General features: G+C 40.3%; 1 protein-coding gene across 1 annotated transcript; it reads left to right on the forward strand.

The window, feature by feature from the left end:
- The first annotated feature begins 228 nt into the window (after nt 1–228).
- On the forward strand, nt 229–11,127 carry LOC150044772 (uncharacterized). Its single transcript, XM_090321169.1, has 6 exons — nt 229–285; nt 6,578–6,704; nt 7,176–7,259; nt 8,546–9,627; nt 9,712–10,192; nt 10,646–11,127. Exons 1-6 carry the CDS (start codon nt 232–234, stop codon nt 11,125–11,127), a joined length of 2,310 nt encoding a protein of 769 aa, XP_090177295.1. The 5' UTR covers nt 229–231.
- The last annotated feature ends 337 nt before the right edge of the window (nt 11,128–11,464 follow it).

The following is an 11,464-nucleotide window of genomic DNA, read 5'->3' on the forward strand; positions in this document are numbered from 1 at the left end:
CACTCCTTTGACCGGTATTTTCTGTTGCATCTTTATTAGGCCCTGTGTCTCCAGCAGGCTGGCCAACGTCCTTCATTTGACTGTTTAGGAAAGTCACCATTAACGACTTGCGTCGGCTTTACTGATGGCTTTATGCTTCTCCAGCCTAAATAGCCTGTGTTGTGCAGGAAACAATAGGGCAAAACCACACAGACTCTGTCCTAACCACCTCATTTGCTTTTTCTTCCAGCCATGCTTCCAGAAACTTCTGTGCATTGTCAAAAGCAAGAAAAAATGAGAACTGTGGTGAGTTGCTTTTTATTTCTCTAGGTTTTACCTTTCATTTTGTGAAACTGTTTTGTAGATTTAAAAACAAAGAGATAAAGATGGTATTATATTGAACAGATTATAAAATCTTACATTCTGTCTACATTGAGTGCTAATTTGCTTCCGGTTGTTTTTAATTTTTCTGATGTAAGAAAAAGTAGCCACACTTGTTATGTGATTCAGTGACAACGGGGAAGGGACTTCTCATGGAAGGTTGTCTAGCAGAGAGTGAGACATCACATCCCCATGAGTAAAATAAATAAATGTAGCTTAATGAAATGCTAGTGGAGCAGCTGAAATAGTGTGTTCATACACAACTTCAAGTGTGCTAGAAGAGAGAGTAAGCTGCATGTGTACAAATTCCTCTCATACATGCTTCTTGGACAGTTTTGCGGTTTGTGTCTTACTTGGAAATTAGGCTACATGTGCCCCAATTTATTTTTCTTATTCTCCATCCCTCTTCCTTCCTTCTTTATTTTTCATTCCTTCTCTTTTGGCCAGTTCTGGGGCTTGGACTTAGGGCTTCAGCTCTGTGCTTGGGCTCTCCTCAAGGCTAGCACTCCACCACTTGAGCCACAGCATCACTTCTGGCTTTTTCTGTGTATGTGACACTGTCTGAGGAATCAAATCTGGGTCTTCCTGCATGCTAGGCAAGTACTCTACCACTGGGCTATGCTTCTGCCCCCCACCTCTTGGTCATATATCTCACCTTTTTCTTTTCTTCAAATAATCTTGTTTTGGATTCATTTTGTGCAGCTTTTTCTGTGTGTGTGATACTGAGGAATTGAACCCGGGTGTTTATGCATGGTAGGCAAGCACTGTTCCACTAGCCGAAACTCCCTGCCAGGAACTAGTTTTCTTATTGATCAATTTCCCTTTGGCTATTGGAATTGACATTTTCTTTTCTTTTCTTTCTTTCTTAGTTTCTTTCTTTCTTTCTTTCTTTCTTTCTTTCTTTCTTTCTTTCTTTCTTTCTTTCTTTCTTTCTTTTTGCCATTCCTGAGTATGTTGCACTGATAAATGGAACCTGTATGCTAGGCCGGCACTCTTACCACTAGGCCAAACTCCTGCCACAAGTAACATTTTTTTTTTACATTCATCCACTCATTTACTTATTTATTGATTAATTTTGCCAGTCCTGGGCTTGAGATTAGGGCATGAGCACTATCCTTGAACTTTCTCAAGGCTAGAATTCTACTACTTGAAACTCAGCACCACTTTCAGCTTTATTTTTTTTTTCTATGTAGGTGGTCCTGAGGAATCAAATACGGGCCTTCATGCATGTGAGCCAAGCACTTTACCACTAGGCCAAGATACCAGTCCTATTTTTTTGTAGACAATGGGCCTTGAACTTAACCTGGGTCCTATCCCTGAACTTATCAGCTCAAGCCTCACCATTCTATCCCTGGGCCTGGGCATTGTCCCTGAGCTCTTCAGCTAGAGGCTACTGTCCTACCCTGGAGCCACTTGCTGTGTTCTTGGGTTGAATTGGAGAGAAGACTGTTAGGTTATTTTGTCCCGGGGCTAGGTTTGAACCTTGATCTCAGATCTCAGCCTCTTTAGTAGCTAGGATTACAGGCGAGAGCCACTGCACCTAGCCAGAATTGACATTTTTCTCACCCATTATATAGGAAAATTGTTGCTAACTATAAACTGAGACACTTGTACTGGATTCCAGACACAAAGAAAATTAAAAAAAAAGAAGAAGAAGAGATAAAAAAAATAGAGCAGTAAAAGAAAAACTGGGCTTCTCAAGTTTGACCAGTCTTTGGGCCTAGAGTCCCAGCAAGCAAGCAAGCATATTTAGTTCACAGAGGGAAGGTTGCAATGGATACATGAAAAACATAAAACATCTATATTAATATTTCAATCAGAGCCAAAACAGAGTTTTAAGAGGCTTTTATTCTTTTATTCTGTTTTTTTTTTTTTACTCATGATGTAATCCCTTATTCAATCTGGGTAGCCACAGAGACAGACAGAAAGCGCAGGGATTGGCCGGGAGTTTGGCCTAGTGGTTAAAGTGCTTGCCTAGCATGCATGAAGATCCAGGTTCGATTCCTCGGTACCACATACATAGAAAAAAGCCGAAAGTGGTGGTGAGGCTCAAGCAGAAGAGCTCTAGCCTTGAGAAAGTCCAAGGACAGTGCTCAAGTCCTGAGCCCAAGCCCAGGATGGCAAAAAAAAAAAAAAAGAAAGCCAGGGATTGTTTCCTTTTGCATCCTAGTGCAAACCAACTTTTATTCTTTTAAGACAGGACACTATAGACCACACAAAGTTCCGACATGAAATCCTCCTTAGCTAGCCTTCAAGGTCAACAGCATCCACAGGTTTGGTTCCCAGCCTTTCCAGCACTAAGGAAGAGGTGTGATCTCAGTCTCTGAACACTCCAGAGTTGCTGTTTTAACCCTTCTTGGCCAGCTTTCAGCATTCTGAATGCTGGCAGGGTGGAGCTTTAGTGCTAGTGGCTGGGCCTGAACTTAGAGCCTGGGCACTGTCCCTTAGCTTTTTTTTTTTTTTGCCAGTCCTGGGCTTGACCTCAGGGCCTGAGCACTGTCCTTGGAGTTTCTCAAGGCTAGAACTCCACCACTTGAGCCTCAGCATCATTTTCGACTTTTTGTCTACGTATGTGGTACATAGGAATCAAACCCCGGTCTTCGTGCATGCTAGGCAAGCACTTTAACCACTAGGCCAAACTCCCAGCCCAGGGTGGAGCTTTAAACTCTCAGCTTCAGAGTTCCTTTTATTGTTTGTCTGTTTGTTTTTGCCTGTCCTGGGCTGGAGCTCAGGGCCTGAGCACTGTCCTTGGACTTTCAAAAGCTAGAGCTCTACCACTTGAGCCTCAGCACCACTTCGGGCTTTCTTCTGCATATGTGGTACCAAGGAATCAAAACTGGACCTTTGTGCATTCTAGGCAGGCACTCTACCACTAGGCCAAACTCCCGGCCATCAAAAGGTTATTTATGATGTAGTAGCTATAATCTAGTCTGATAGTTTGACTGTTTTCTTCATGAAGAATTAACTAGAAATTTAATTAATGAATTGATTAATTAATTGTTTTACCAGGCCTGGGCTTGAGCTCAGGGTCTGAGCACTGTCCTTGGACAGAGCTGGAGCTCTGTCACTTGAGACTCACCACCACTTCGGCTTTTTTCTAAGTATGTGTTACTGAGGAATCAAACTGAGACTATCGTACATGCTAGGCAAGCACTCTACTAGCGTTAGTCCAAACTCCTGGCCTCACTAGAAAGTTTATGTACAGAACAAAGACCATCCTCAGGCTAATGCCTAGGGCTTCAGAAGAAGTTACACATGCACAAAAATTGTTGTTATCCTATAGAACTGCAAGAAAATAAATGTCCTGCCCAGTCTTATTCTTGGTCATGGAAGGCATAGGAAAAGGACATGATGACTATACTTCACTGTATTATTACTGTAAAAGTGTGCAATATTCTCACAGTGTCAGTATATGACATCATACGGTATACTTACTTTCCAATGAAATAATTCCATTTATAATGTGAATCTATTGCCCATTTTTTTCTGTTGAGTAATTATTTGAACTCAGGGCCTCATGTTTATCAAGTATATACAGTATTGATGAATCTATATCACTAATCCATATGCAATATTAATGAATCTATATCACTAATCTGTATACTTTGTTTTTAAAACACTTATTTATATATTGAATCTTCACGCATTAGGAATCACGAATATGGTGCTATAAGTTTCCCTTCTACAAATTATTTCAGAGAGGTTACATGAAATATATTGTTTATACATTCCTTTATAATTACCTAAACATATACTATTTTAATTACCTTGTCCTGGGTATATGACTATGTTGGCATGGTTTGTTATTCTCATGAAGCATGATAATGTCTTGTAACACAATCAAAATTTAGATGAAATTATCACTGTAGGGTTTTTTTCAGTTTTTTTGTTTGTTTGTTTGTTTTTTGTTTTTTTATGCCTTTCCTGGGGGTAGAACTCAGGTCCTGGGCACTATCCTTTGGCTTTCTCAAGCCAAGCACTCAACCGCTTGAGCCCTAGCACCACTTGAGTTTGTCTGCTTAATGGATTGTGAATTGAAGATTGTTCTCTTTCATTACTTTACAGATAGGTTTCCCTTTTGTGTTCAGCCAGCGTTCATCTCCAGTATTGTCAAGCATGGCTGGATTGGAAGAACTGTTGGTCATTATTCATATGTATTGGGTTCAGTGAGGGAGTCAATAGTCTCTCCTTTTGGGGTCTGGGAGTTTGACCTAGTAGTAGAGAGCTTGTGTAGTATGCATGAAGGCCAGGGTTCAATTCCTAGTTACCACATACATAGAGAAGCTGGAAGTGGTGCTATCGCTCATGTGGTAGAGCACTAACCTTAAGGAAAGCCCAAGGACAGTGCTCAGGACCTGAGCAGTCCTTTTAACCTCTCCTTTACACTCTGTTCAAGAAATTAGTATGATATTTTATTCCAACTTTTAAAATGTTCTGTTATTTTTAGATCAAATTCCTCTTTCGTTTCTTTGCCCTGCAGGTGGTGGTTGTATTTCACATTTCTGTCTTCTTGAATATTCCTGAAAGTCCTATACATTTGTCCACATTCTTCCATGTAGGCCTATTGTATGGCTAACTTGGTCAAGAAACTGTTTATTCCCTTCCAACCTTCATTCCGTCTGTAGAGGTAGCAAAGGTCACAAAAATTTGTGCTGGCACTACATTTTCCTTCTTTAATTAGGAAGTATCTGGTATCGGTGACCACAGTTCCATCTTTAGAACTTTAGTAGCAGGCTGTGTGCAGTGGCTCACACTTGAAATCCTAGCTACTCAGGAGGCTGACATCTGAGAATCAGGTTCAAAGCCAGTCCCAGGAACAAAAGCCCAAAAGATTTTTTTCTTGGCCAGTTCTGGGCATAAGCTCAGGGCATGAGCACTGTCCTTGGACTTTCTCTGCCACCTAGGCCTCAGCACCAGCTCTGCGTTTTTTTCTGTTTATGTGGTACCGTAGAATCAAACCCTGGTCTTTGTGCAAGCTAGGCAGGCACTCTACCACTAGGCCAAACTCCCAACAGTGACTTTTTTTGGTTTTTTTTGTTGGGTCATGGGACTGAAAGTGAGCCTGAGCACTGTCCCTGAGCTCTTTAGCTCAAGGCCACCACCCTTACCATGGAACCAAGGCCCACTTCCAATTTTCTTGAGGTTAACTGGAGATGAGTGTCCTTTTATTCAGGAGCTGGCTTGGAACCTCAGTCCTCATGTCTCAGCCTTCTGAGTAGCCACTGGTAGTACAAGATAGGATATTTTTATTGTGAGAAGTCATAACTTTTAAGTGCTCCATCAATCATTCCCTACTTTCTTATTGTTGAGGCTTGAACTCTTGGACTTGGGACTAGCCCACATGAGCCAGAGCTCGATTTATGTGATAGTGAGCAATCGAACTCAGAGCTTCATGAATGCTGGGCAATCACTTCCGTACTAAGCCACATTCTAAGCTCTTCATTAGCTTCATTTTTTTCTTTTTTCTTTTCTTTCTTTTTTTTTTTTTCCTTTTTTTGCCAGTCCTGAGGCTAGAACTCAAGGGATGGGCACTGTCCTCTGGCTTTTCAAGTCTAGTACTTCACCACTTGAGCCACAGTGCCACTTCTGGCTTTTCTTTCAGTTGTATGAGGTATGGACAATTTGAACCCAGGGCTTCGTTCAAGCTAGGCAACTACTCTACGACTATGCTACACTCCTGGCCCATGAGCTACATTCCTGTGTATTGTCACTCACTTAAACATTCCCCTGGACACTCTACTTGTCATAGATGTCTGAATTGGATATGTGTTCCATGTGATGTCTTGAATCTGTTCTGCTTGCTTACAAGAGCTCTTTATAAAAGACCAAATTAGGATAGTCAGTTAGGAAAAATATGAAAATATGGAAAAATAATTTGTTTACTTCCTGGTTATCCTGAGAAATAGTAAATTTTATCAAATTAAGCTAAGCAATTCTTTCAGACACCTATGTATAGGTAATTATATCCTTCCAGGTTATAAACTCCTCAGCATTGCTTCTTTATGTGTAATCCTACCAGCAGAAACATTGTAATACTAATTGCTAAGTTAATAGAGACAAACATTTCTGGTTTAATTTTTTTACCCTACTCTCTAGATAACAGAGCAAGCTCCAAACATTTGATGTAAGATAAGACATATACATAGAAGAGTGCATTTTCACACTTGGTATTCTTATGCCTGGGGGCTAATGACTTGATGGAAATGTGCTGTTACAGAAGCTGGTGTCATTTGATGATGTGGCTGTGGACTTCAGCTGGCAGGAGTGGCAGATCCTGAACATTGCCCAGAGAACCATGTACAGGGATGTCATGCTAGAAACCTACAGCAACTTGGTGTCCTTGGGTGAGCAAAAATCATAATAATGTACAAGGTCAATGTCATTGTTTGTAGTGGATTTGTCTTATTGGAGTGTAAGATTCCAGTCCACAGGATTTGCACGCTAAATCAGACACTGATTTCAGTGCATCACTCCTGCAAACCTGGCTCATTAGGAGGCTGAAATCTGAGAATTTGGGGTTGAAGTCATCAATGGCAGAAAAATCCCCATGAGGCTCTTATCTCCAATTAACTACTCAGAACTGGAAGTGGTTCCTGGACTCAAACTGAAAGAATTGTAGCTTGAAGCAAGAGATCTAAGTTCATGCCACACAATTACTTAGCCAACTGAATGCAAAGTCCTAGGCTTGTCAACCATGCAGCCAGTGAGATAAGAGAAACAAGATTTAGGATCAGCCTTGTGAACAATATGTGTGACATCCTAGAGCAGTGATGACCCAGCATGAGCAATAGTTCTCCACTACTTCTTATTATCAGGGCACTGTTTTGCTAAACCTCCATTGATTGCCAAGCTGGAGCAAGGTACAGAACCATGGGGAGCCTCTGACCAGAACTTCACAGGTGAGTTACATCATCACATGTAGTGATACTGAGGCCTGTACTCAGAGGGTAAGTTCTTCTTGTGCTATATGGAGGGATAATATTGCTAGTTTCCCTGTGTCCTGTGTGTGTCAGAAAGGTAGGTGATCCTTGTGTCAAAGGCCTGTGAAACAAGAATTCATATGGAGATCTACTAAATTGTCTGTGTCAGTAAAGTTAGCAATTTCTTTCTTTTTGTGGAAGTTGCTATGGAACAAAACGAATAAAGTGAATAATGTAGAAAATGAGAATTCATTTTCTGCCAGGTGCTGCTGGATTACACATGTAATCCTAGCTACTCAGGAGTGTGAGATCTGCTGATCTCTGTACAAAGCCAGCCTTGGCATGAAAGTCCTTTAGACACTGCTCTCTAAATAACCCCCAGAAAGCTGAAAGTGACCCTGTGGGTCAAAGTGGTAGCGCAGTAGTGTTGGCTGAAGAACTCAAGGAGAGTGTCCAGGCCCTGAGTTCAAGTCCCACAACTGACAAAAAAAGGAAGAAAGAAAGAGGGCAAAGAGATTTAATTTTATTGGAAACTAGGAGTATGCAGGTGTATGGAAAGAAGGAATACATCAGAGCTGTTCTACTCTGAAATCCAAAATAGTTTATCAGTGGTGGGCAGAGACTGAGGTCCAAAACCAAAGCTTTTAGTCTAATAAGAATAATTAAGTAGGTGGTGATCTGGAGTATCTTTGGTTTTCCATGGTTATGATGAGCAGGAGTGTTAGGAATGGAATTTTCATGAGACTTTGTCTAAGATAGAGAAACACAAAAATTAAAATTCCCACAGATACCTCAATAATTCATAATGAGTAGTTAGAACTGAATGCATAAACCATTATGTGAAAGGCAAAGTGTCACCTAATGGTTCAGAAACAGCAGCATAATGTATTAGATATTTCAAAAATGTGAATGTAAAGAAAGCAGCTTTTCTCCCATGATCAAGCTAATAATATTTGAAAGAAAGTAAATAACGAAGGTAAGTATTGAGCTCAAAATTTTATCAGTACAAAGTTGAGGAATTTGAGGAAATATTCCTCTGATGTAAAAAAAACAGGAAACACACAAAAACATTTTTCTCTGTAAAATATCAGTATTACTTTCTTAACTAAAAGACTAGATAGACAAGCATATATTTCTCATAAATCAATTCCTGCTTCGATATTTTAAAAGCTCTTAACAGTGAGGATGGAAGAAAAAGTCTTTACCTTCCCGTTACAGGATCTTTGGTTCTCATTTGTCTTTTTTTTTTCCATGACTCATTCTAGATATCCAAAAGATGGAGGCAATGACTCAAACCTGTGAGGAAAATCCAGCTGAATGTGTGTGTGAAATAGAGAGTATGTATAGTAACACAGAGGAGGAAAGAGTGAGATTAGTACCAACTTTTAAGTTGAGTTCCAAACAGAAGCCAGAGCTGATGAGGAATAATGGGGATTCCTTAGGGCTGAGGACTGACAAGCTCAATGAGTGTCAGAGCATGCTTCTCCCCAGTAAGCCCGATGTGATGCATGCTGCATACAGGCCTGCTGTGTCTCCCGCAACTGAACAATCCCTCAGATATTCTGAGCATTTCACTCAAAATCATGAAAGTCCAGATGAGCTGCAGTACTTGAAATATGGTGGAGAAGAGAAGGTATTAAACCCAGAGGCCATATCGTTTAGACATAATTGTGTTGATGTGGGAGAACCCACTGAAGACCATAATGAATACACAGAAGACTATGATAGGCCTGTTCTCCTTGCCCATGAGATACACCAGGAAGGAAGGAAAACACCTGAAGGTACTGTATGTGGAAGAAGATTGTCCTTAAGATCTACAGTCACTGCACATGAGAAAATGTACAAGGGGGAGAATCCATGTGGAGAATGTGAGGATTCTTCAAGGAAGAAAATATCCATTCCAAAATGTCAGAGCAAATATCCAGAGGTGCATTCCAATGAGTTCAGCCAGTGTGCAAAATCTGTCTCTCAGAAGTCACACCCAACTTCCCAAACTCAAACACCCACAGAAGAGAAACCCTGTGGACACGGACATAGGAATATTTCCACCCAGGTATCAGCTCTGAACAAACACCAGAGAACTCACACAGAAAAGAAACCTTATGAATGCAATCAATGTGGAAAGACCTTCAAGTGGAAGTCCTATCTGGATGTGCATTATAGAATTCACACAGGTGAGAAACCTTATGAATGCAACACATGTGGAAAATCTTTCAGAAATAAGTCAAACCTCACTTTGCATCACGGAATTCACAAAGATGAGAAACCTTATAAGTGTAACAAATGTGAAAAGTCTTTCAGACAAAAGTCAAACCTCTCTTCCCATCAGCGAACACACAGAGGAGAGAAACCCTTTGAATGTAAGGAATGTGACAAATCTTTCACCCTGAAATCGGATCTCAATATATGTACAAGAATTCACACCGAGAATAAACCTTATGAATGCAACCAATGTGGAAAGACCTTCATGATGAAGTCATATCTTAATATGCATTATAGAATTCACACAGGTGAGAAACCTTATAAGTGTAACCAATGTGAAAAGTCTTTCAGACGAAAGTCATATCTCTCTTCCCATCAGCGAACACACACAGGAGAGAAACCCTTCCAGTGTAAGGAATGTGACAAATCCTTCAGATACAAGACAAGTTTGAAAAACCACTGGAGAACACACACAGGAGAGAAACCTTATGAATGCACAACATGTGGAAAGTCTTTCAGAAAGAAAGTACACCTCCTTTTACATGAGAGAATACACACAGGAGTGAAACCCTTTGAATGTAAGGAATGTAACAAGTCCTTCTACTTGAAATCTGCTCTCAACATACATACAAGAATTCACACAGGAGAGAAACCTTATGAATGTCAACAGTGTGGAAAGGCCTTTAGCCGGAACTCACATCTCAAAAGACATAGCAGAATTCACACACGTGAGATACTTTAGAAATAATAAATGTGAAAATCTTTCAACTACATAAGAACTCATTTTGCATCAGACAACCCATGCAAGAGAGAACCCTGAGATTATAAACTGTCTTTGAAGCAGAGATCACATCTCCTGCATTAGAAAAACCATTTGAATGTGGAAGAAGATTGTCCTTAAGATCTACAGTCACTTCACATAAAAAAATGTACAACGGGGAGAATCCATGTGGAGAATGTGAGGATTCTTCAAGGAAGAAAATAACCATTCCAAAATGTCAGAGCAAATATCCAGAGGTGCAATCCGATGAGTACAGCCAGTGTTCAAAATCTGTCTCTCAGAAGTCACACCCAACTTCCCAAACTCAAACACCCACAGAAGAGAAACCCTCTGGATGAAGGACTTAGGAAAATTTCCATGCAGTTGTCAGCTCTGATCAGACATCAGAGTACTCACACCAAAAAGAAACTTTATGAATGCAACCAAAGTGGAAAGACCTTCAAGTGGAGGTCATATCTCGGTGTGCATCATAGAATTTACACCGGTGAGAAACCTTATAACTGTAGAGAATGTGAAAAGTCTTTCAGACAAAAGACCTACCTCTCTTCCCATCAGCGAACACACACAGGAGAGAAGCCCTTTGAATGTAAGGAATGTGACAAATCCTCCAGACATAAGACAAATTTGAAAAGCCATTCGAGAACACACACAGGAGAGAAACCATTTGAATGTAAGGAATGTACCAAATACTTAACCCAGAAATTATATCTCAGGAGACATACAAGAATTCATACAGGAGAAAAACCTTATGAATGTAAACTGTGTGGAAAGACCTTAACTGGACCTCAATTCTCAGTAGACATAGGAGAATTTACAGACCTGAAATACTTTAGGAATAATAAATGTGGAAAATCTTTCAAGTAGATAAGAACTCAGTTTGCATCAGAGAACCCATGCAAGAGAGAACCCTTAGATTATAAAGGACGAGTGTTTCAAGCAGGAGTCACATCTGGTGCATTAGGAAATCCATTTGGGATCAAAGCCTTATGAATGCAGGAAAGCACAGCTCACAACTCATTAACATACAAGAGAGAAATACTATGAATGAAACAAATGTGGAAAGTTTCTCAAGAAGATGGCATACCTCAGTTTCCATCAGAGAACCCACACAGGAGAAAAACCATATGAATGTAAGAAATGTCAAAAATTATGGACTGAAAAAGTATAGCTCAATGTTCCTAGAACCCACACAGGAGACTGG

This window comes from Megascapheus bottae, chromosome 29, assembly GCF_031878675.1.
Source record: "Megascapheus bottae isolate mThoBot1 chromosome 29, mThoBot2.hap1, whole genome shotgun sequence".
NCBI lineage: Eukaryota > Metazoa > Chordata > Mammalia > Rodentia > Geomyidae > Megascapheus > Megascapheus bottae.

Excerpts from the sequence above, each read along its gene's own strand:
- LOC150044772 (XM_090321169.1), top strand. The coding sequence starts at position 232 with ATGCTTCCAGAAACTTCTGTGCATTGTCAAAAGCAAGAAAAAATGAGA. Across the intron at positions 6,705-7,175 it reads CAGCAACTTGGTGTCCTTGG|GGCACTGTTTTGCTAAACCT; the intron begins GTGAGCAAAAAT and ends TCTTATTATCAG. Across the intron at positions 7,260-8,545 it reads CTCTGACCAGAACTTCACAG|ATATCCAAAAGATGGAGGCA; the intron begins GTGAGTTACATC and ends GACTCATTCTAG.